The sequence below is a fragment of the Trichechus manatus genome, unplaced genomic scaffold (assembly GCF_000243295.1).
Source record: "Trichechus manatus latirostris isolate Lorelei unplaced genomic scaffold, TriManLat1.0 scaffold00326, whole genome shotgun sequence".
NCBI classification, from domain to species: Eukaryota; Metazoa; Chordata; class Mammalia; order Sirenia; family Trichechidae; genus Trichechus; species Trichechus manatus.
Genome location: NW_004444262.1, coordinates 529779 through 554478, shown reverse-complemented (window position 1 = coordinate 554478; position 24700 = coordinate 529779). Strand labels below are relative to the sequence as shown.

General features: G+C 37.3%; 1 protein-coding gene across 1 annotated transcript in view; it reads right to left on the bottom strand.

The window, feature by feature from the left end:
• RELN (reelin) overlaps nucleotides 1–24700 on the bottom strand; it is a 551032-nt gene that overhangs the window by 178447 nt on the left and 347885 nt on the right. Inside the window, exons 14-20 of the mRNA XM_004390724.1 lie at nucleotides 21038–21189; nucleotides 12814–12926; nucleotides 11292–11500; nucleotides 10403–10531; nucleotides 9024–9133; nucleotides 5339–5405; nucleotides 161–394 (exon numbers count right to left, since the gene is read on the bottom strand). Coding sequence (XP_004390781.1) covers nucleotides 161–394; nucleotides 5339–5405; nucleotides 9024–9133; nucleotides 10403–10531; nucleotides 11292–11500; nucleotides 12814–12926; nucleotides 21038–21189 — 1014 coding nt within the window. The remainder of the gene's footprint in view (nucleotides 1–160; nucleotides 395–5338; nucleotides 5406–9023; nucleotides 9134–10402; nucleotides 10532–11291; nucleotides 11501–12813; nucleotides 12927–21037; nucleotides 21190–24700) is intronic.

The following is a 24700-nucleotide window of genomic DNA, read 5'->3' as shown; positions in this document are numbered from 1 at the left end:
ACTGTAGGCTACCTCCCATCCTGGTTAAAAACTGGAAGATGGATGTATTAGACAAAAGGAAAAAAAAAGACAAGAAGAAGAAGAAATGAAAATAAACATATCTAAAAATTCCATCATCGGTATCTGGTTTCAGTTAGTATCCCATTCTGTCTTAACTCACCTGGACTGCGAGCTGTCAAGGAAGGATGTAATTAGCTGACGCCTTCCATCTCTGTTGAAAACCAGGGCCTTACCACTGGCCAAGACACCACAACCAAAGCTGACTTCAGCACCCCGGATAGAGTAAAAGTTATGGTAGGAGGAGAGCCTAGAACTGCCAAAGCTTTCAGAAATGAACATTGGAAATGTCTGGGATGCCATCTCACAAGCGGGGCCTGAAAATCCAGGGTCACACCTAAAAGAAATATGGTGAAATGAAATCTTAAAGTGTTGGTCCTTTCAGAGATTCCTGAGTCTTCTTTGGGGAGGAGGAAGGATTTGACTGAATAGTGAGGCTCATTAGTCTTTGAAGAATACTAAATCTGAAAAGTTGGCAAGGGCGGATCGACTGTAAATTTTCCAGAAGAATACAGTCTCTGCACAGCCCTGTTGTAAAAATCTTATGATTAAAACAATAATTTGGCGCTCATCTTACTATGCCAGTAATTTATCTGGAAATATATCTACGTTCATACACATTTTCAACTTCAAATCTTTATAAAAGGAATAGCATATGTATATAATTTTATTCATAATGATGTCCATAAAATTTATAAAAGAAACAACATAAACAAAAGACTTCAAATGTGGTATTTAAAAATTTCCGCTAAGAACAAATGTAAAAATATACATTATGCTTATGATAGGAATTATTTGAAATAGTTGGCAATGATTGGAAAATAAATCTATGTTTAACTACTTCCAACTTAGATTCACTTTTAAAAGAGAATGTCTACACCCTTGACCTAGATAGGTTTCCTTAGCAGAACTGTGTTGCCTCTCAGTGGGATCCCAAATTAGTAGCTCTTTAAGAAAAAGGGAAACACACGTGTGCACACGTACACCAACAACCTGTTTGCTGCCATGTAAGAATGTCTGTATTTATGATAATTAACAAAAATATATATGTAACACTCTAAGTGTTCTATCAATGAGAAAACCTTATCACAGTTGACAGAATATTCAAGTATTTTAAGGAGTTCACGCATTGGGAATTAATTTCAAATTCTTTATTTTACTCCACTATCCCTTTCTTGAGAAGTCCTGGTGGCACAATAGTTAGGAGCTAGGCTGCTATCCCAAAGGTCAGCAGCTCGAATCCACCAGTGGCTCCTTGGAAACACTATGGGGTGGTTCTACTCTGTTCTGTAGGGTCACTATGAGTCGGAACTGACTAGATGGCACACAATAACAATGATCCCTCTCTTGAAGAAGCCCTGGTGGTGCAGTGGTTAAGCACTCAGCAGCTAACTGAAAGGTCAGTGGTTTGAACCCATCAGCCACTCCATGGGAGAAAGATGTGGCAGTCTGCTCCTATAAAGATTACAGTCTTGGAAACCCTATGGGGCTTCCTATGACTTTGTCCATAAGGTCGCTATGAGTCGGAATCTCAGCAACCTTTTTTTTTGTTATCTATTTCTTACTATATTTACAATGTTGCCATTATAAAATTAAATTAGTGTCATTTTTTTTTTTTTTTTTGGTCTCATCCAAGTATCCAAAACTTCTTCTCTTTTTTATTGTGCTTTAGGTGAAAGTTTAGACAGCAAATTAGTTTCTCATTAAACAGTTAATACACAAATTGTTTTCTGACACTGGTAGCCAATCCTGCAATGTGTCAACACTCTCCCCTTCTCCATCCCGGGTTCCCTGTTTCCATTCATCCACTTCTCCTCTCCCTTCCTGCTTTCTTGTCTTTGCTTTTGGGCTGGTGTGCCCATTAATCTTGCATATATGATTTGAACTATGAAGCACGTTCCTCATGTGTGTTATTGTAGGCCTTATAGACCTGTCTAATCTTTGGCTGAAGGATGAACACCTCAAGAGTGACTTCAGTACTGAGTGAAAAGAGTTTCTAGGGGCCATATTCTCAGGGTTTCTCCAGTCTCTGTCAGACCAGCAAGCCTGGTCTTTTTTTTGTGTGTGTGTGAATTTGAATTTTGTTCTATATTTTTCTCCTACTCTGTCTGGGGCTCTCTGTTGTGATCCCTGCCACAGCAGTTGTTAGTAGTAACTTGGCATCATCTATAGTTGTTCTGGGCTCAGTCTGGTGGAAGTTGTGATAGCTGTAGTCCATTATATTCAAAACTTCTTGAACTCTGGAACAAGCTTCTTATAAATCAAGTGTACTAACGAAGTGATAATATGGCATGAACTCAAGCTTTTGGGCGTCTGCGGTCACCTCTCAGAAGGGCCATGGAGTATATGAATATGCAAAAATCAAATGCCAAATTGTATTTTCTGGAGGAGTTATCATCAGATTATCAAAGGAGTTGGATCCCAAAATGTCAAAACCTACTGTAGTGTGAAGCCTGACGTTTATCTTGGTATCTTAAACAGCACTAGGGAAGGCGGGAGGGAAGGAAAACCAATATTTTACTATATTTTACTAAACATGTAAATGAGCCTCAAACAGTTAGCTTTTCCCCTATTATTTTATTGACTTAGACATTGAATAGCCACAGTAGTTTCCAAAATGGATTAAAAAAATCTGCCAAAGAGGGCACATTTTAAAGTATGGAAACTGAATGTGATTCACCATGGCCACAAATTGGAGTCCACAAACAAGACTATCTATTGTCAGAGTGCACTTCAGAGCAAATGCATGTCTCTGTATCTTAAATGTGTCTTCATAGAACTACTGATTGGGAAAAACTGGTGATCATTTAGAGATGACTCACATTGGAGGCATTTCCCATTTAGTGATTTTCAAAATGTACTCAATCAAAGGCTACACAATTGGGACAGAATGTTGATAAAGATTCTACTCACATTTTTGTTAAATACGTGTGTAGCCTTTGTTTGGCAGCAAAATAGTAGGGTGGCACACACTGATGATTTCAGGAATGACACAGGCTCCTCCTGAACCCAAATATGTCCCCCGCTATAGGGCTGCTATGAGTCGGAATCGATTTGATGGCCATGGGTTTGGTTTTTTGGATGTACCGGAAATGTAGCTTTATTGTCACACCGTATGTTAGGGAAAACAGCCCCACATGGATGATAGTTGTGTAGGAAGGTTTCTAATGTTCTCTCTCCTTTCTCCTGACATCTCTAACAGGGGTAGGCTTATCAGGTTAGTGGTCAGTTTAGAAACCCAGGGTTGGGGATTGTGCACAGGCAAGAAAGTGTCAGGGAGTACGAGAAGAATCCTGGTAGCAAATAATGGTAGCAGCAAGGGGAGCAGAGTAGGGGAGAAAAACACAAAGCTGCAGAGGCTCCAAATCTAAAGATCTGCTTAAAGGAAATACAGTGAAACCTGTGAGAGCCGGAACTCGATGGGACTGCCTTGTTTTTCTGGGTCTTGCAAGTTTTCCGCCTTTGACAGGGTGCAGTCTTACCACCTTTCTGTTGTTCTCTATTAGTGAAAAATACTTGTTTTCCTTCTTTGACAGGTTTCCACCTTACACAGGTTCCAGCTTTTGCAGGTTTTATTGTAAATAGTATTGAATAGGAATTTTACTTTCTGTGCAATTTTGCTCAAACTCAGCAAGGCAGACAATCCTGCAAGAGGAGGTAGTGACCAAATATTTAGACCAGCCCAAGATGAACAAAGCCAATGAATGTTACAGAAAACATCATCAGACACAGGGAGAAAACTCAAGTTCCGACTGGTAAAAATATTCTGCAAAATCTCAGAAGGAGGAAAAGGCTATGATTATTCAAAATAATGTATAGTGTCAGAAAAGGATGATGCCCAAAGGCATACAAATGCCGTGTGGATTTCTGTTTACATTTATCAAGGGTGACACAAATGGTTGCCTCAATAAAACCTAACAGTAATATTATATACTTAAAAGGAAGTATGAAGGGTAACTATTGTAATTATAGACAGGTCTTTTAAAAATAGGACTTCGTATTTTCATTAATAAAAGCAGCCATCATTTTGTTAATAATTTGTTTTCAAAACTTTTCAGGACAACTTCAGGCACTGCAAAAATGTCTGGCCTTCTTATGTTAATTTTATTTGAAATGCTTTAAACAAGAGGGTGGCCTGGATATGGATAATAAATTAGGCAAACAACTTGAGGGAAACACCAGCCCAGTGTTTCATAAATCTGAGTCAGAGTTTCTGGGTGGGTACTGGTGGTTTTATTAAAAAGCACTCTTTCTTCTTCTGTAAAACAGAGATGCATATTCAGTTTTGTATGAATAGGAACTTTTCAATTCTTCACATACTTTAAAAAACATTTCCATTATTCAGAGTAGTCTCTTTGGTAATTAAATTCATTGAAATATAGTTTAAAAGTTAACCTGATGGTCTAATCTCAGTGTTGAAAAGTGTCTTGCCTCATACATATAATTCCCAAATGATCAAATTAAATGCCCTTCTATAAATTTCCCATTAATTAACAAGTTAATTAATTATTATTTTGGCTTGGAGGACAAGAGGTAAACTAGATGATCCATTTGTTGAAACCTGATCTATATATACTAAGATTGCCTGTAGTTTCAGGAATTCTTAGGGTATTTTAAAATTAAATATTAATATGAAAAACAACATAATAAATGTGAATATCCATTCTTGGTATAAAGATAACAGAATTCTCAAGTGGTGACTAGATATTAAACTATTAGTGTATAATTTCAGACTTCATATTCAGTATCAATGATTTGTAAAATACTGTATACGTCATTTTGAAGACCAAAATGATTTTCAAAAGTAAGACTGTAAAATTATACTTAAAGATGATTAATTTTCTTATTATATCTGTTAAATTTAACCCACTCCAGTTTCCTTTAGCATTCAGTCTATGGGTCATTATTGATTTCTATTATTCATTTACAAACATGTTAGAAATTAAAATACGAATACTAAAACAAGTTTATGGAAAGACAGCATACTGAAGAATATAACAAAAACCAAAAAAGGTAGTCATCAGGCTATGAGGAATTCAGAATGATGGGTAAAATTGGTTCGCTTTTTAGCCTCTGAGGAAATTTACTTAACTTCCACTTATAAAATATATTTTATTTTTCTATTATACTTAAATTCCATTTGGCATATCCTGTTTTTGATCACAACAAGACCTAAAAAGGCTAAAAAGGAAATTAAAACAAATTAAAATGACTTGTGGCTTCACCATATAAAGTACACATCAAAAAAAGAGAAGCATAAATATTATTTTTCAATGCTTACTTGCAACCATGTCGAGTGCACTGTCCTCGGCCAGAGCAGAATTTGAGGCAAGATGGGCCAATGTAAACTGCAAAGCAAAAGAGATCATGTAAAAAATAGCAATACAACTGGAAAAACTATGAACACTATCAGCATGTGAAACAATGTTCTGAAGCAATATCCATGAAATATGGCCCATTGCATGTAAGACATGATCCCTGTGTCACATTGCGTACAGAAATTCAGGGTGACGTACAGAGTGCTATGTGACAACGTAATCTCTTAGTTACAAATCTGCCAGAACTGCTTTAACGGACACAAATAATCCTTTCAAGATTTTAATATGTTTCATAGCAAAGAAGGTAGGCACATATGATTTCGATTCCTTAAGACAGCCTCTTTCTTTTGCTAAAACTATTTCAGGCAGACTACTAGTGGTTCAGCCTTGAATGTTGTAAGAAGTTCATATTCTTTGTGAAGGAATAAAGAACTTACAAAGGATCAACTTGATATGTCACAAATGGAGGGATTATAACGATAATTTCCATTCTTAAATGGGCAAAATCCATAACCAATTGCAGATGATCATCACATATATTTCTAAGTATTAATCCATCTTTCCTGGAAATGGGAAGTGAAACATCTGTTGTTAAGCATAAAGTCTTCTCCATAATGCAGATCCTAAATGCTGGGCTTGACTGATACTTTTTGTTTTGACTGATAATTTGATGTTGCAAACCAAAATTCTAATCTTTGGAATGCTGAGAAAAGGGCTCTTGATTGTTGCATAGTCAGCAAGTTCTGAGATACTCAGATTCAAATACATTTAAAGATTTTGAACTTTTTGATAATCAACACATCATAGAGTGTAAACGTGGAACAAAACAATGAGCAATTAGAGAGGCAATGATTATTAAGACCTCACATTTTCAAACTCAGGCATAAAAAATTTACCATCCATTATAATTTTCCTCTGTCTTGTAATCATGATAAAATAGTTAAATTATTAAAAAAAAAAAAAAACTTTCCTGTGATCTATACTCCTGCAAATACTTATTCCCTGGAGCCAATTAACAAGTACAGCAATTCAAATGTGCAGCAAAAGAAGTCAACGGAAAAAGGCTAGGTGAAGGAAACCACTGGTTTAGGAAGAGATTAGACAGAAGGCTGAATGGTCAAAGGTATTGGTTTTAGAAGTCCAATAATTCTGGATTCAAATCCTGGCTTCCCGTGGGAAACTTTGGATAAATTATTTATTCTCTCTAGGACTCAGCATCCCTCTTCTTTAAAGTGGAATAATGATACTGCTTAGTGGAGGGAATAAATGAAATGTTTCATGTTTAGTATGGTGCACGGCACCACATGGTTATGGTCATCATCACCATACAGCAGTTAAGCATCCTTTACCACCCTCCCTCCTCATCCGCTTTGATGGGCTCCACTGTGCACCAAGTCCTGAGGAATCAGAAAGGGGCTCCACACTTCTTTAGCCTGGAAAAGCATATGAACTGTTTCCCTAACACACTTAATTTTATCACCACATAAAGAGCTGTTCTAGGTCCTATAAGTGACCTATTGCATTCTGCAGGGTCACTGGCTGCTGCCCTGTAGTGTACCCAGGTCATAGTTTGAAAAGCCTCCATCATAAAACATTTCAACAATAAAATAAGACTTTCCAAGTCAATGAAAAAGACTGCAATTAAAAGTTTTGTCATTTTCCCCCCATCCCCCGGTAATGACTGAGTCATTATAGTTCTTAGTATGAGTTAGTTTACAGTCTCCTTTTCCCTAAGGGAGTGGAAAGAACAGATTAGTTTTCTTCATTATTATCATTAATGTAATCAAGTTGGAAAAATATTTTTAAAAAAGTGACAATTAACATGCCCTGATCTGGCATTTTTCATCTGCCAAGATTTCCAGGATAATTTCCAAAATGCTTTCCTTACATACTAGGAGGAGTTGGCTCCACTACGAAGGAAAGAGCATGCCTAACAGAATTCCAATAATTTGGGAAGTCCATGGGGAAATGAGAGATTTTCGGGTTGTCTCCTGGCAAGTTACCACACATTTCTCTCAGGAAGAAGTGTGTGTCCTCTTCTTGCCTTGTGAAGCCAGAGTAGGTCCTGTGGTTGTGAAAGCCTCGCTTAGGACAGCAACAGAATTGAGGAGTTTCTTCTTCCAGTTTTGCATTCAATTCATACTGCTAGCTGCTCTCATCCCATATATCTTTACCTATCCTCACTCTGCTCAGAGCATGATAATGGGGACTCAGAGGCAGTAGACACATGTTGTAGTAGCCTTCTTTAGGAAATTTAGTTCTTCTCATAAGCTTGTATGTGCTTCATTGCACTCTTAATTTCTTCATATACTTTGTTATTGGTTTTTACACTTCTTTTATGATAAAATTAATACAGGTTCATTACAGGACCTTATATGAGAGCAGAAAAAAGTCACCTATCATTCCACTACCCAGGGGCACACACTTCTTTCCTAGAGCTAATTAACAGGTGCAGTAATTCAGATGTGTAACACAAAATGTTCTACCAATGGAGAAACTCCATTTTAACAAACTCATCTTTAGATGTTTTTGCAAATGCACTGTGTCTATGTTCATATAAATCATGTGGTCTTTGAAGTCTGGTTATTTTAATTGGTCTTCTTTATACACAGATTGTTTAAAGAATTCATACTGGCTCATCAGCAAATTATTTTGCCTGAAGTTATTCCTCAGGTTTCAAAAATTTATTAGTTGTGTCTCAATGTCTAAATTATTCAAAAAAACAAAAAGATTATTACAACATGGAAAATCAGCATTAAACAATGGTGTAGATTTTCCCCAATTTATAAACTAGACCACAAATTAGTAGCTATATTACATTTGCACGAATATTGACATTTTGTCCCTTCTTCCCTCTCTTCCTTTCTTCTTCCCGTGGTGCAACGCTTCAATCAAATTTACATCCTCTCTGAAAATAGACAATCTATGAGTCTACCTTTAATTACAATTATAAAAATCAAACAGAGAGACTGGCTATCAATAACAAATACAAGAAATTTACAGCCACACAACCCAACACCTTAAAATATCTTCTCTATTTGTGTACCTGTCAAAAGTGATATTAGCTATAAAATGATGCAAAAGAACACAAAATGACCAACAATTCCCTTAAAAGTTAGAGATAACATAGAATATTTTTATGCAGATTCAAATTTTCCTTCTATGCTACTTCTGAAAAGGAGGTAGAAGTTTCACTAGCATTTTGGAGATGATGTTTCCCTTATGTGTGGTGTCTGCATCTAAAAGATAAGCATTCCAGATGTTGTGGTAGTTACTTGGAGAAGAATGGGTCTTATTTTAATACATGCAATATGGTAAGTATTTATGTTGATTTTGTGTAAACCATTCAAAGAAAATGTTAGGATATCCCTTGTCATCAAGACTCTGAATTTGGGTTTCAGAGCTTTATGCATTTTAAACTTATGTATGTTGTAACATTCTAGCATCTAATATCGCTGACTCCACTGACTTTTTTCTGACTGAGCATCCCTGGGCTTCTAACGGAATGCAAAGGAGAAAAGGAAGAAAGGGTGTTTAATGAATTACAAGACCATAACTTAGAAATGTGATTAAGTCTGTGCTGATGAACAAAAGGACAGGAAGAGTCTACATGAATGGCATGTGATTATGACAGGCATAAACACTAACCATTATCAATTGCCCACATGTTTCCAAGGATTGGTCCTGTTTGTCTCCAGCGGATCCTGGTGTCCCGGGTTAGTGCTGCATTAGGAAGGGGAATCGTTATTCGGTTCCACCTGCAAGAAATTTAGCACAAAACCATCTTCACAACTATGCTCACATTATTTGAATCTATTTTACATGCTTATGATGTCCTAGTTTCTGTATACTTGGAATAACACTAAATTTTGTTAATAAACTCATTAAATTCACCTGTGGGTTTTTTGTTCGCTTGTTTATAGTTTTACAACAGACAAATAACTACTAAAAGCACTCATTTCACGTTAGAGTAGTCAGTTTGTTCTTAATAGAAAGTGATGTATATTTTGTTTTCAGAGATTTTTTTAGAAAACTTTGCACCAATATTCAGACCTTAGCTATTATTCTACAGTAAGCATCTATGCAGACGGGGGAAGGGTACCTGCACATCAAAGGCTGGATGGAGCAGTGTCAAGTATCCGTAATTTTTTATTTTTTTTTGCTGCCCTTTAGTCTTATGCAGAAGGGGTGCCAGGTGATGCAATAGTTTAGCGCTCGGCTGTTAACTGAAGGCAGTTCAAACCCACCTAGTGGCTCTGAGGGAGAAAAGACCTGGCGATCTGCTAAAGATGACCTAGAAAACCCAATGCGGCAGTTCTACTCTGTCCTATATGGCCGCTACAAGTCAGAATCGACTCGATGGCACACACTACAACAACAACAACAGTCCTATGCACATTTAAAGAGGGCTAAGAAAGAACGCCCAACCTAACTTTGCCACTCTTGGCAAGATGGCTACCATTTATTTAATGATTATCCTGTAAAGTGTCAAGTGCTTTACATAATCATCTTTCATTGTCATAACATCGGCAAAAAGAATATGTTATTGCCCTTAATTTATGCGGGAGGAAACTGGAAGTTAGAGAGTTTCAATGCCATTACGCAGGTATTAGTACACGGCAGAGTCAGAATTTGAAACCAGGTCCCTTTCCAAATCTTGAGTTTCTCTCCAAAAGTAAGTATTTTGGAAATAAACCTTTTGGCAATAACCACAAGACTACTATATAGAACTTTAAACCATGAAGATACTTTTTCATTTAATTTGAAAAATAAGAGCCAAGTCCATAAAGAGGAAATGAATGAACCTACAAATTACGATGGTGCAACAGACTTAGAAAGGTATTGTCTTTTTTTTTTTTAAAGTTAAAAAAAAAAAAACTTAAACGAGATCACTCCTAAATCAGCTGAAAAGAGAAGGCAGGTTCCTCATCTATTGTGCCAAAAATGCTAGTCTCGGGCTTACTCACTGATTTCCAGCCTGCAGCATGGACTTAAGTCTTTTGATATCCCAAAGACGGTTCACTCACCCACTGTAGTTTTCCGAGGAGTAGACAGTGCTGTGCGGGAGGTGGGGGCCGGCACAGATCTCAGGTAAACACTCAGTGTGGAGGAGGGACCAGGAGCGCCCATGGTTGGTAGAAAACTCCAAGCTGACACTGATAACACCAGAACAATCACAGCAAGAAACGAACAAAGATAACAATTAAAATGATGTTATTCATCTCTGGCTAGGTACATTATGCATCTGTAGAACTAGTGTAAAATTTTTTTAAGGTACGATTTCCTAAATGATTGTTTTCTCCTTCACTGACATCTGACCAGCCCTTCAAAGGGCAAGCAGTTAAATTACTGCTATAAAAACAAACTATGCTTTAAAGACAACAAATGGTAACATGAGTTGGTGCTCCTGAATTTGATAGATGGCAAGGCAATTACCATGTCTCGCACTGTCACTTCATCCTGTGAACGTGAGACGGATAAAAATCTTAGTGAGAAAGGACAGGAGCAACACTTCAGCAATGAAACTGAGAAGCCCTAGCTCTTGAAGTGCTAATTGATTTCCATGCCTGTTATTAGGGGGTCACTAACTGACGTGAGGTCAACTTTTTTTTCGTTTTTTTTTCCTTCTCTCTCAACAATCTGCCGAGTGGATGGCTGCCACAGCACATGCAAACACCTCTGATAGCTAAGCCAAGCTATTAAAATGAAGCCATTGCTACCTAAAATCTATCCAATCAAATCCAATGCATTAATTGAAGAAGGTTTCTTTTTTTGGAAAGCGTGTGCATTATATTAATAAGTATTTTATTAAAAATCCAGCTAAAAACCCACTGAGAAGCTGCTTCTGGTTTAATAGCCAAGTCTATACACTTATTTTTAATTAGTTCAGAACACTCACCAAATAGGACTTCCTACCTGTTACCAGGTTGATGCGTTCCACATCCTAGATTAATGGAAAACTGTATCATGTGAGACATCGTAGTTGGGAGAACAGGTAAGATGTGAAAAAAGTCTACAGCCCAGACATTCCTATTATGTCCTTGATGGTTCTTTTGCCTGAGGCAAAATTTGGTAGCAGGAGTCTGAAGTTCAGGATTGATGACCACAGAAACTAAAGTTGGAACCTTCAAAACAAAGGAAACCACAGTCCTTCATAATCTTCCCTATGAGAGCCTGTGAATTCTGCTAGATTCTATCCAGCAATCATTACACATATAACTTCCATTTATTAAGCACAAGGCAATGCCCTTGTTATTACATGTAGAAGATGCTGTCCTCAGGAAGTGTTCATTCAGTCATTTGGAATTCTCCCCTTGTACACAGGTGGTGCTCTGTGTGTGACTCATTAGGTCCTGTCTGCCTGAGGGTAGACCGATCTGTATCTTTAAAAAAAAGTTTCAGATCATGCCCTAGCACAAGGCAAAGGCAACTTGACATTTACACCCTATCATCAATCCTCTTTTAAAGTGGATTTGTATAGTACTAAAGATTTTCCAAACTAGGTATTCTGAAAATTGGGCTCCAACCAGAAACAGCCAGAGTCAACAGGTTAGTGAATAGTAACGCACATAAATGATTTGGTCTGAGGCATACAGATGACCAGAACAGGCATAACCTCACCTAGGCAGTGCTGGAAAACAAGTCTATTACAAAATCCCAAACGGTAATAACTTGGGTTACCCTAGCATGCGGAGCTACTTGATACTTTCTCTGGTTGTTTCCTTTTCTAACCTGATGTTTATCTCTCATTTTCCTAACTTAAACCATGAGATGCTATATGTTGGCTGTGGTCAAGCTTTTTAAAGTACCCAGGGTATCATCAGTGTGGACAGACAAGGCTAATTAATAATGATTGGGTGGATGTAGTCTCAGCAGAAATAAACCTATTAGAAAAAATAATTTTACACCTGACGACAAGCATCTCACACAATTTTGAAAATGTTTGCAAACAGCCAGAGTCAGCATATGTCCTAAATATAAAGGGCAAAGGAAGATGGTCAACCTCAGTGACTCTAATTAGCAAAGAAAGAAGCAAAGGTAGTAATAATCTGTACTTCCACAATATGTTCTGCCTAGGAAATCTCAAATGTGGGATAAATACTCATTATGCCCGACAGCACATCTGTGAGGCTGCATAATTAGAGCCACTTTTCGGGCTTTCTTGGGATGAGAGTAACTGTCAATCAGAGGACTGGGCTCCTCCTTGTTGTTTCTGATGGACTGTAATTCATTCTTCCTGAGAAAACATCACTTTTTCCATTTGTATCAGTGAATGTTAAAACGTCCATGCCACTTTTACAAAACACTGGCAACTTCCTGACGCTGCCAGAAGGGATTTTACCCTCTGTATCTGGGGGTGTTCTTTATGGTTATGACCCTGGCTTGTCCCAGGGAGGTCTAGGGTGGGGCCATGTGGCACATAGACTGACATGTATACCTTATATGAGGAATAGGAAAGCGAATCCAGTGCAATGTGCTCTTTTCTCCCCTCAGTCTTTGCATACAGGATGATATCATTTTCATGAGAGTCCCCTGGGTCACAGATTCCTCCTGCATAAAATAAAAATGTTAAATTCTTAGTATCAAATTGCATCCATAATCATGTCAAATATAGGATTAAATTTCAGAATAAAAAATAACTATAGCACCTAGATGGTACTTAAGAATGACCCTAAACAATAGTAGCCAGATCCAAGGAAATCATTTATGAAGATAGTTCAGATAGGTCATGCTAAAGATCAAAGACTTGACATTTGTGAAGGCCAAAGTAACTATTTGCTTAATGAGACTCCTCAAATAAGAGTCTGCCATCAGCAGTCACTGCATATTCATGTTTTAACCCACATTAAAAAGGTGTGCTCTGTTTTTAATAAACCATTATTTCCTTTTATTTGAGGTCTTCAGGGCTAAACCCACTGATTTTTTTTTTTTAAGTGCGTTTGGTGACTCACTGCATCAAAGGTTTCTGAGGCTGTTTATTATTCAAGCTGCTGAGTAAACAGTTTTAATGTTTTAGCACATTGTTACGTATTTGTATTTTAAATGCAGTTCATTTCACGTTTCATTTTTTACATTTAGTACTTCGTTTGATTGTTGCAAGGATCATAGAGTACTTTATTCTCTATCATTCTACTTTACAGTCATTCGAAATGATAAAACTCTAGAACAGAAAGACAATTAAGATCATCCTGATGATGAAAATGAGTAACAGAAGAGGTATCTGAAACTGAAGATCATTTAACTAACGGTAGAAGAGCCAGGAGTAGATGTTATGTCTTTTAATTCTTGGACCTGTATTCTTTTCACTACTGCATTTAGGCAATAATTCCTGCCATTGCTAGCTTCTGTCAACTCTTTACTCACCTCAGATTGTTAAAGGATTATGTATCTATCCAGAAATCTCTCTCTACTCACCTTATCTTTTGCACTGGCACCAACTTCAGCAGGAGTGTGGTACTTTTTGGCAAATATTCTATTCCTAAGGTGTAATTTAAAACACTAACTTTTTTCTTCTATTATATTTCAAAAAATTCCTTCCATTCCTCAAACACCATTAATGTTAATATTTATCTATAGAAAATTTCTGTTGTGAATACTGTATGATGACAGTAAGGCCACCTTAAAATTCTAGAATAAAGAAAGTTACCCTCTGAGAGTTAAACTAGTAAAATTAACAAATAGTTGTTGAAACTCACCGTCTGTGTAAATAACCCAAAAAAGTGTCAATTGATATAAACATCTGGCTCAAACTCAACCTTGGAGATTGGGGCATAATTTTGGGGAGAAATTGCTGATATGTGATGAGAAGTAAGAAAGCTAGAATCTAGTAAGTATCAAGAAAGATCATAATAACAGAAGGTATGTTAGTCAAAGAAGAGGGAGGTCAGAGAGCAAGACTTTGATAGGATGCCTAGACACTGTCACTTGGCAGGAATGCAGGTGTTCTTAGTGACAAAGTATTGGGGATTCATTTGGTAAGACGTGTCCTATGATGAAGCAAGGTGCATCAGGCTATCATAGCTCTGGAATCTCTGCCATTAAAATGTCTGGGTGATAGATGTATTTGTTCTGATGCCGAAAACACTAATTATTCCTCTCTGCTTAGCAGTTATAATTTTCATGGCTCATCAGTAAATGAGAATTCTGATTTTTCCATAAGCCTACTCTGAGTTTTGATAGTATGAACAGTATTGAAGACGTCACTTCTGGGGTCATTAAGAAAACTGGTTTTCTGAATCTATAGTGACTATAGTGACCCCATTAAGATTGCCTGTGAGGCCCACCCTGATAGGCTACCTCTTTACATGACATCCTTATTCCATCTTCCTAAATGCAACAGTGTTCAGCTATCTAAATTAACAATGTAAATAACAAATGATTTATATTTGGCTTTGGAAGTATACTACTGGAATTATGTTGTGCAAATATTCTTAATTAAATTCTCCTATGTTAATTCTAAAATTATTTGGCAGATCTGAGTATACATCAGTGGAAGCAACCCAAGAAGATGGCTTGATGGCATAGAAACCATGTGTAACTCGAAAACCAAAGTTCCTTTAAGGACATTTTGGAGAGGACTGGAGGGTTCTGGGAGTGAGCCTGTTCCTAGTGCATCTAGCTGAGCCAGAGAAGGAGAGGGTTCCGCAGACATCCTCCCTCCATTGATGTGTTCCTCGGAAAGTTCAAGGGCTTTATGAAATAGCAGTTAAGTTACAGAGTGAAGCTGTGGGAAAAGAACTTCCACATTTGGTTGAAAGGTCTTGGAAGTATATGGAATATTCCAGTTCAGGACAGAACTGATTTTATATTCGAGTGACTTATGAGAAAATCTGGCTAATAACTTGGTGTAGTATCAAGGAAATTTGTGGTTTTCCAGTTTCGCAAAGAGTTGGTGTTGCAAGTGGTGGTGGTTGGCACTGTCTGGACCAGGGTTTGGTTTGGGTTTTGGGTTTTTTTTCCTGGAGTATTAATAACGTAAGAGTAATAATATCTACTATTTATTGAGTACTTGCCACGCACTGTATAAAATGAAGTACAAGCATTATCTCTTTTCATTCACAGCAACATTTTCAGCTAGGTATTAATATATCCGCTTTGCTGATGGTAAAACGGAAGCCAAGGGAGTAAAGTTCCAAACCTCATATGTTACATTGTTCTAAAATAAGTGGTAAAGCTTGTATTTAACTTTGTTCTATGTTACTTCAAACCTTTAGGAGTCCTCAGTAGTTAAGTTTTAGATGATGGTATTCATAAAACACTGAAATCTGGCATGTTACATATGTTAAACACATGTAACTTGGCATATAATAAATGTTTATATAACTGAACATCTGGACTGTGAATAGAGAAACTGGATCTAGAAATAATGTAGAATTCATCCCAATAGATGTTCATTGCTCAGGGGCCCAACCTGTAGAGACAGTCTTAAATTTTGACATTTGAAATCATATTTTAGAGCATTTCATTACATATTTTTCAGTATTATGATAACTATAGCTGGTAATGCCATTCTAAATAAATAGTGGGTAAAAGATCCACATGAAAACTAAATTTGCTTTTCGAAAATGTAACATTTTACTGAATATTGAGCACATGTTTAAAACTTACAAAGAAAGAACAAAGAACAAAGAAAGGTCACAAGTAGTGGGGGTTTAGAGCACTACACTCACAGACATATAAAGTGAACTATCACTTCTCTCTAATTTCATTAATCTGCTTCCTGTAAATCCTCTCTGCTGCCTTACGAGCAGTACCTGAACTGCATCTGCCTTTAGGAGAGGACTGGACACACCTGGGAGCCTCACCCGCCCAGAATGACAGAAGAAGAAAGTCCAAAAGGAGCCAAGCCTTTAAAATGATGACAGACTTTATCTGAAGGGTCCCTCTGGGGGCGATTTATCAGTTCTGTGAAGTTTCAGTGACAGCGGCTCCTACAGAAAGGTACAGATTCTTCTTCAGCTTCACACTTTTTGATGCATCGTGGAAAGGGATGACTCTTGACTCAGGGTATCTTGTACAGTAATTAAGGTACAGAGAGATTTCAATAAAAACTAGATGGATGGTCAGTTTTAAAATATTTTAAATACTGTTTTAAGTAGTTTTAAGGTATCTATAGCAGGAAAGTGATTTTGTTAAAGATTGACTACATGAGCATTAGGATAGAAGGGAAAACAAGCCTTGATCTCAAAAAGTTCATGATTTAGCAAGGAAAATAAGACTAGCAGACATGAAGAATAACAAGTGGCACTAAACTGCGTTGTGCTGCCATAATTGCAGTAAAATTTCAGAGAAAACAGATATATGTGTGACTAAAAGAGCTGAGTGCACAGAAGATATTCAGTCAATATTTGTTGAAGGAATATTGAATGAATAAATGAATGAATGATGGATGCTATGTTAGGTTGTAAGAACATGTCACATCCATTCCTGTCTCGTTCACTGCAATCTGACACCAAGACAAGGGCTGAACACCAGTCCTCAATGAATAGTCACTGAATGAATGAGTGCATGAAGAAAAGAAACAGAACTTGAATTGAATTGTGCAAGTTGAGCAAGTTTTTCAGAAATGGTAGTCACAGCAGAGTGACATGAATAAAGGGATGAAACCAGGGATGAACAAGGGATGAGTAGCAGGGTCTGAGCAGGAGCAAGCGTGACCTTGTCTAGATGAACAATCAGCCACAGCTTTTCCTAAGGCACCAGGTTGACTGAGGGGTTACTTAAAAACTAGTACATCTTAAATCTCTTCCCAAACTGCTCTCTTCCCCATTAGCTAATCAAGGTGTTAAAGTCTTTTCTACAGAGTCCTGTCCTATCCTAAAAACACCTTCCCAGGACCCTGCTTTTCCCTCAACCTCCAGAATCCACTTCTTTTCTTCTCTTTATTGATGAACTTAAAGGAACAGTCCTCTTTCAATGACATCATGTCTTTATTTCTTTTAACTTCATGTACTTTGGCTTCCTGAGCCCACCGGTGGCTTCTCCGCCCTGATCCTGGTTGATCTTTCTTTGTGACATTCCCTATACTGGTGATCACCTCCCGGTCATCCCATTCCTGAACCCCTCTCCTCCCCGCTTCCTTTAGTGGTGAATGCCACCTTCCTCCCACCTCTCTTTCTGTCCTTTCTCAGTCCCCTTTACCTACTTCCGTTCCCTCTACCTACACCTAGATGAGAGTTCTTCTAAGCATTTTTCATGCCCCTTGGCTTAGTCTATCCTCTGCTTGGAAGCACAAAGCAACTCCACTGGCGCTAATTATCTGATAAATTTCAAACCTGATTCAAGCTCTAAACAGAATTTCTACCTTCATATGGTCACCCTTCTAGAACCTCAACCTCAGCATATCCAGTATTAAAATCTTTTGCTTTACACCTACTTTTTTTTAAAATATATATTTCTTACTTTAGGAAATGGCACCATTCTGCCAGTCACCCAGGATGGAAAGCTATGTCCTCTCCAATACTCTTCTCATAATCTCCACAGTCAAGCAGGTGTGAACATCACTGATTCCGTATCTTCAGTTAACCCATCTCTGTCCCCTCTTTTACCTTACCACCATTACTCCCTTAATCAGCCCCCCCTCCTCTCTCACTTAGACCAGTACAAAAGCCTCCTAACTTAGGGTCGCCAGATACAACACAATGCACAGAACAATCTTCTACTAAAAAAAAAAAACATTCTGAAATTCAAATTTAATTAGGCTGTGATTTTGTTGTTGTTATTAAAATTGGCAGCCCTACCCTAACTGGTCTTGTATCCTCTAATTTCCTATTCCTTCACTCTCCTGCTACAGCGGTCCTTCTAAAACACAGGTGAAAATCTATTAGAAAATTTATAAGATGGCTCCACATTGCCTAGAGAAAAACAACCCAAACTCCTTAGTATGGGATTAAAGAAAAGTGCTACTCTAACTCTAATTCACTTTTCTAGTTCCATATTATATCCTTCCATTCAGTTATAACGGGAAATTCAACCAGCCCCAAACATGTCACATACCTTTATAATTGTGCCTTTTCTCAAAATGGAGGCTTAGCTTGGAATTCACTTCTCTCCTTAAATGTAAATCATGCCCAGCCTTCAGGGCTGAGTTCAAATACTATGTCCTTTGGGAAACCTCAACCTAATTCGTCCACTGCAACTACCCACGGTTTGCTCTGCACTTTCACAGCATTTTCATTCCATTACAGCATACTACATTCTCCCTTACAGTTGCATGCTGCTTGTCTCTATGTTCCTTTACTCTATTGGCTCCCTGAGGGCAGGGACTCTGTCTAAATAAATTTTGTATCAATAACTACAATGATATATTGAGTCTAACTACCAGGTGCTGTTTTAAGTGCTTTGCATGTATTAAGTCATTTGATCAACAACTGTGAGTTAGGTACCATTTGTAGTCTCCATATATCCTAGCTCAGTAGTCTATGTTCAATAGGCATTTATTATTATTTTTTAATTGATTAGTGTGGTGTGATTGATTACTTTTGTGTGGCCTTTCTAGCGATGGTCTTGTAACTCCTACCCAGGTGATTGGGTAGGATTGTGTGACAGGGTAATTGTGGCCTACCAAGGAGATTGGTCAGTTTTGTCTTAAAAGAGAGCCAATTCCAGAGCAGAGAGGAGAAGCCTACAGCCACCAAGGAAGGAGAGACCCAGCAGCAGGAGACAGTGTGGTGGGCCTCTCTGCCCATCTAGAGAGAAACCTGAGTGCCTTTGGGCAGAGAGTGAGGGCCAGGGAGAGGCGTGCCTGCCAGCGCAGCTGGGGAGAGGCTGTCCTGATGAAAGAACTGTATCCTGAGTGTTCCTGAGCCTGAACTATAACTGTTACTTCCCGTATAATAAACCCCATAATCGTGAGTTTGGTCTTTGAGTTCTGTGTGGCCACTGCAATGAATTATTGAACCCAGCAGAGAAGTAGAGAGTGCTGTGGGAGGAAGGGTTGGTGTCAGGCTTAGTAGAGATGGTGGAGAGAGGAGGCTTGTCTGGCCTCTGCCTCGTGGGAGTCAGCCTTGTGCTGTCATCAGACACTGCTCCCAATCTGTTTTTACAACTAGAGATGCTTTTATTTGGGATAATGTACTTCTTTAGGCTCATTCAAATTAATTTATCCATCATAGTCAATAATATTTTAATTCATTAATTAATAATCTGCTTTGTTCCAGAAAAAATTAAAGATGACTTAATCTCATATACAGGCACTGCATATTATATTATGGGGTTGATTTACTATGAAAAATCAAGAATTCAAATATATCAAAAACAGTAAAAATGGAAAATAGTTAAGTTAAACTAGTATGCTTGTATGTTTATTCCAACTTTTTTATTTTTGCCTAAGGTTTCCTAGGAATCACTTTTAATAAAATGAGAAACAGTTTGCATTACAAATATTTAAGGGAAATGAACTCTAGCTTTTAAGCATATAAACCATTTCAAAGTCAAAGTGTGGGTCCCCTTAAATACAGAAAGATTACTTTATTATATTTCACATTTTACAATGTGCACAATTTCCCTGTTATCAAACAGATCACTATTGAAAACGAGGTAGCATAACACAGGTAATGCGGTTGAACACATGCTACAATCTGTAGCTCACCATGCAACTCTGAGTTGTAGGATTATCAAAAAGATGAAGCGAGGAATTTAAGAAAAATAATTGGCCAGTGCTGAAGCCTAGACTCAGGAGGCCTGTTTGTCCTGATGAACTGATATCTTTGCTCTTAAGTTCAAAGGGTGGACAATATTTATTTCCTGTTTCACTTCCAGGTGTTGCCTGTGCTTTTCCAGTCACTCAACAAAGAAGGCATGTGATACCTACTCACATCTCTGGAATGATGTCCAGTAAAAGAGCACATAACTGTGCCTCTTGTTGACTAAAATAATAAATTTGAGAGGCCACAAATTTCAACCCCTAATTCCTCCTTGGGTATTACCAAACTTCACTTGACTATTTACACACTCTACAATAATTTGAGGAAAAATATGTCTTATGGACATGTTTTGGAAACCCTGGTGGCGTAGTGGTTAAGTGCTACAGCTGCTAATCAAAAGGTTGGCAGTTCAAATCCACCAAGAGCTCCTTGGAAACTCTATGGGGCAGTGCTACTCTGTCCTATAGGGTCGCTATGAGTCGGAATTGACTCGATGGCAACGGGTTTGTTTTTTATTAGGACATGTCTTATAAATGTGTTTGCACACAAATATGTATTAGAAAATAAGACCCCAAAGTATTACAAGCCTGACCCTTTCTCAGCATCCCACCACTAAACAGTTATGCAACCATGAGACATCCATGAAAAAAAATGACTCACCTTTATGAGTGCCTTTTGGGAAGCTAGAGGATGTAGACAAGTAAGTTGCTTTGTTCTTAGCTTCTCTCCTATTTTCTTTTGAGCCATGACCATTGAGGGAGGTGGGAGGAAGTTACTATGACATTCTGTCTTGAGGCCTAGCCATGACATGCCAAGATCAGCTCTCTTACAGGATGATTCCATCAGGGCTGGCCTGAAGCAGGTGTGAACACCACAGGCTTTTGCTCTGTCATCAGAACTCACAGTTTGTGTATTTTCATTTTACACTGTATACTATGAACAGTTTTACTTCCTCAGGAATAGCTGCTGGCCTCAAATCTAACCTGGGTCAACCAAGTTTGTTCAAAATGTACTTACCTATAAGGAAGTAAAACCTCAGGTTTCCGTAACCAGTAGTGTCCATATATGGAGTGCATAATTTCCTCTCTCCATCTTTGAGGAAGACCATTGATAAACCAGACTCAATTGTTCCACATTCTGTACCAATGACAGCTCCCAAGATGTCCCACCTTTAAAAAAGAAGAATCATTAAGAGTTAAGACTAGGAAGTCAAATATTTATAAATTACTTAGGAGTGAATAATTTTGAAATAAAGATGTGGTGGTAAAACATGAACAAACATTTTAAATACATTCTATTACAATTATGGTTTTCTGGGAGAAGGAAACATTTAAATGCGTGCAGTTTGTCAACTACGCGATCAGTGCCAAGCTCCAGAACGAGACAGTAAAAACTAATTCAGGACCAGAGAAGCCCCAGGGGTGCTTACATATACAATTGCAAAACCCTTCTGTAAAAATATTACTACTACACAAAACTGTGGAGGATTCACACTACAAATAAACAAACCACTGAAGATGAGCTTATAATAAGACCTCACAACACACAGGAATTTAATAATTTTATGGTATATTTTTTATTTAATATTTTAAATTTGTGTTTACTATTTTAAAACTTTTACATCTCTGTATTATTTATTTCTGGTTGTGTCTAATTTGGCCATTGCTATTCACACAATTAACTTGCCTACAGATGGAGAAAACTGGGACACACAGAGGTCAGTGTCTTGCCTAAGGCCAAACCACCTGCTTGGCTCTAAAATGGAGATGGTCTGTTCTCAGTTCATTCTTACTTTAGTAGTTACGGTTCTGAAGAGGGTACTGTGTCAGGATGATTACGTTGAACCCTCCAGCTTATAATAGAACTAAAAGTTAGAAAAATGCCTATTTTTTGGTATTTTAAAGGATTACATCAATCATTCAAGGAACACCATAAATAACTTTTTGAAGCAGTTTTAACAATATTGGACCATGAGCAAATTCGCCAGGGGCCCTCTCTTGACTCATACAAGAAAATCTCACAGTGGTTCAGTGGTCTTTTACTTGCTCCATTTCCCCCAATTAAACCACTCAGCCTACTGATTGACAAAGCAAGGTAAGGTTATAAATGATGCAGATAATCACTCCTTTTAGGTATCTATCTACATTAGAGTATTTTTAAAGTGAAAAATTAAATAGAAAAACATTGAGTTGCCATGGACTAAAAGAACCTTCTATTCAAGTGAGAAATGAGATTAGTAGTCTTTTTCTCTTAATAATTACTTTTAAACTAATAACTCTTCTAGATTAATCTAAATTGATTATTTTCATGACCTCTACCACAGAGAGATAGGATTCAGGCTACATATTCATTTTTGATCTTTAAAGTCTAACATATCCACTTTTACTCTTCATCAGTCTTTATCTCTCCTACCCTAACTGTTGGATGATAACAAAAACACAGCAATTTTCCTTAGAAACCCAAATATTTATAATCAAGTGAGATGGAAAGTTATGTCTACTTTGAAAAGAAAGAAGCAGAGAGAAATCTGAAAAGGGGAAGAATCATTTTGTAAAAGTCTGATTAACCCACTGCTGTCGAGTCGATTCCAACTCATAGCAACCCTACAGGACACAGTAAAAGTGCCCCATAGGGTTTCCAAGGAATGGCTGGTGCATTTGAACTGCTGACCTTCTGGTTAGCAGACAAATGCTTAAACACTGCGCAACCAGGGCTCCAATAAATTACCTTGCATTTATTAAAAATTCAGTAAGAGCCTGTTATAGCACAAGCTCATTCTTTCATGAATTTGTATGTTTACATTGGCTGAAGCCAATGTAAAAGACAGTATCCTTGCGGGGTGCCCAGAACTCTATCAAGTACAGAGGGACCTCAGGGAAAGTCTTTCACCCCCCTGGACCTCAGAGTCTTGGTATGTAAGGTTGTGAAATTGTGGTGACTTCCAGTTACAAAAATGCTATGGTCCCTGGATCTGTCCTGACAAAATAATTACATGAAGTAAAATTATAACATAATCAAATCTTCGAGGCCATCAATGGTTATTTGAGCAATCTATAGTCTTAGCAATATCTTGAATGGCAGGCAATAATTTCCCTCAAAAAGAGTGTTACTTCTCTGTGGTTTAATTTATGTTTTCCCCAAGGTAATGGAGTTCTTTGTGAAGTATATTTGAAGAAATGCATGCTTTGCGGGGAGAGTTCTCTACAGCAGAGCAATTATATTTATTCTTTGATGATTAATTCTGAAAAAAAGCCCCTATGTTATTTATTATAAATAGAGTAGTATCTATTATTTATTATAGAGTAAGGTGAACTTTGGACAAAGGAAAAAAAAAGTTTTCTAATCAATAAAATGCCTAAGGCAATATTGTTCCTTAGAGATAGCTGGGTCACAATAACATTTAATTCATATTTTTAAAATAAGGCTCTCCATTTTTTGTGTCATAAAACAATAAATATTTCTGAAAGCAAAAATAGCTTAAAGAAATTTCTTAGCTGGAAAGCTGATAGTCCTCCCTGTCAGCTGTTTCAGACACTTCGAGAATAAAATTAATTGTTTTAGTCAGCTCATACTTTTAAGAACGACATATATTCTTTGAAGGGCAATTTGGCAGTAACTATCAAAATCAGAATTACACGCACATATATGGATATATATATGTATGTGCATTTTTCCTTTTAATAATTTATCTTTCAGAAATACTTTCACAAGTACACAAGAATGCTTATTCCAATATTCTTTGTCCATCAATAAGGTTCAGTTAGATAAACCATGGTACATCATTTTTTAGAAATAATGAAGATCTATATTTATTGACTAGAAGAGATGTTCATAATACATTATTAAGTAAAAAAAATCATGTTGTGGTACAGTATGCAAAGCGTGAGTCTAGTGCTTTTTAGGAGGTTGGGGGATGGTCATGGAAAAATTTCTGAATGAATACATGCCAATACTTTAATTGTAAGGAATGGGATTAGTATGGAGGGGGGCTTCTGATTTTTGCTTTACACTTTTGTTTTGCAATAAGTAAATCATTTTCAGAAAGAAAGAAGGAAGAAAAGGCATTAATGTTATGGCTTAGAGTTCACAATAAAAATTTAGGTTATCCTTTTATAGGCTGATGGAAGTGTGGAATCTGAACATAGGAAATAGAGGCTCTATGTTTTAATCAGATTTTTCCCCTACTAATCTCAACATAAAAGGCACTAAAGGTGATGGAACATTTCACATTTTCTCTGAAAATTTACTTTATTATATTCCCCAGAATATATTAAACCACCTAAGTTGACAAACTAAGGTATGAACTAAGATACAAATAAAGTCTGGCTATAAGATCCCACATTTATCAAATTCATAAGGTTTTTATTTAACATGAATTCTCTGAGGTTGAATAAGTTCATTACTTCCGTAAGGTCTCTATTTAGGATGCTCCAATATTTTAATAAGGGATGTGCTACAGGTAAAGATCCTTCCATGTTCATTTATATCCATGAGGTTAATCTCCAGTATGAGTTCTTTGATGTCTAGCAAGGTGTATACTTTGACTAATGTGTTCTCCACCTTTATTGCATTTATGGGTTTTTCCTCTAGCATGACATCACAGGTGAAGGTAAAGGATGAGCTCTATTTGAAGGCTTCCACGCATGCAGCATACTTCAAACATTCTTCTCTTCAATTTGT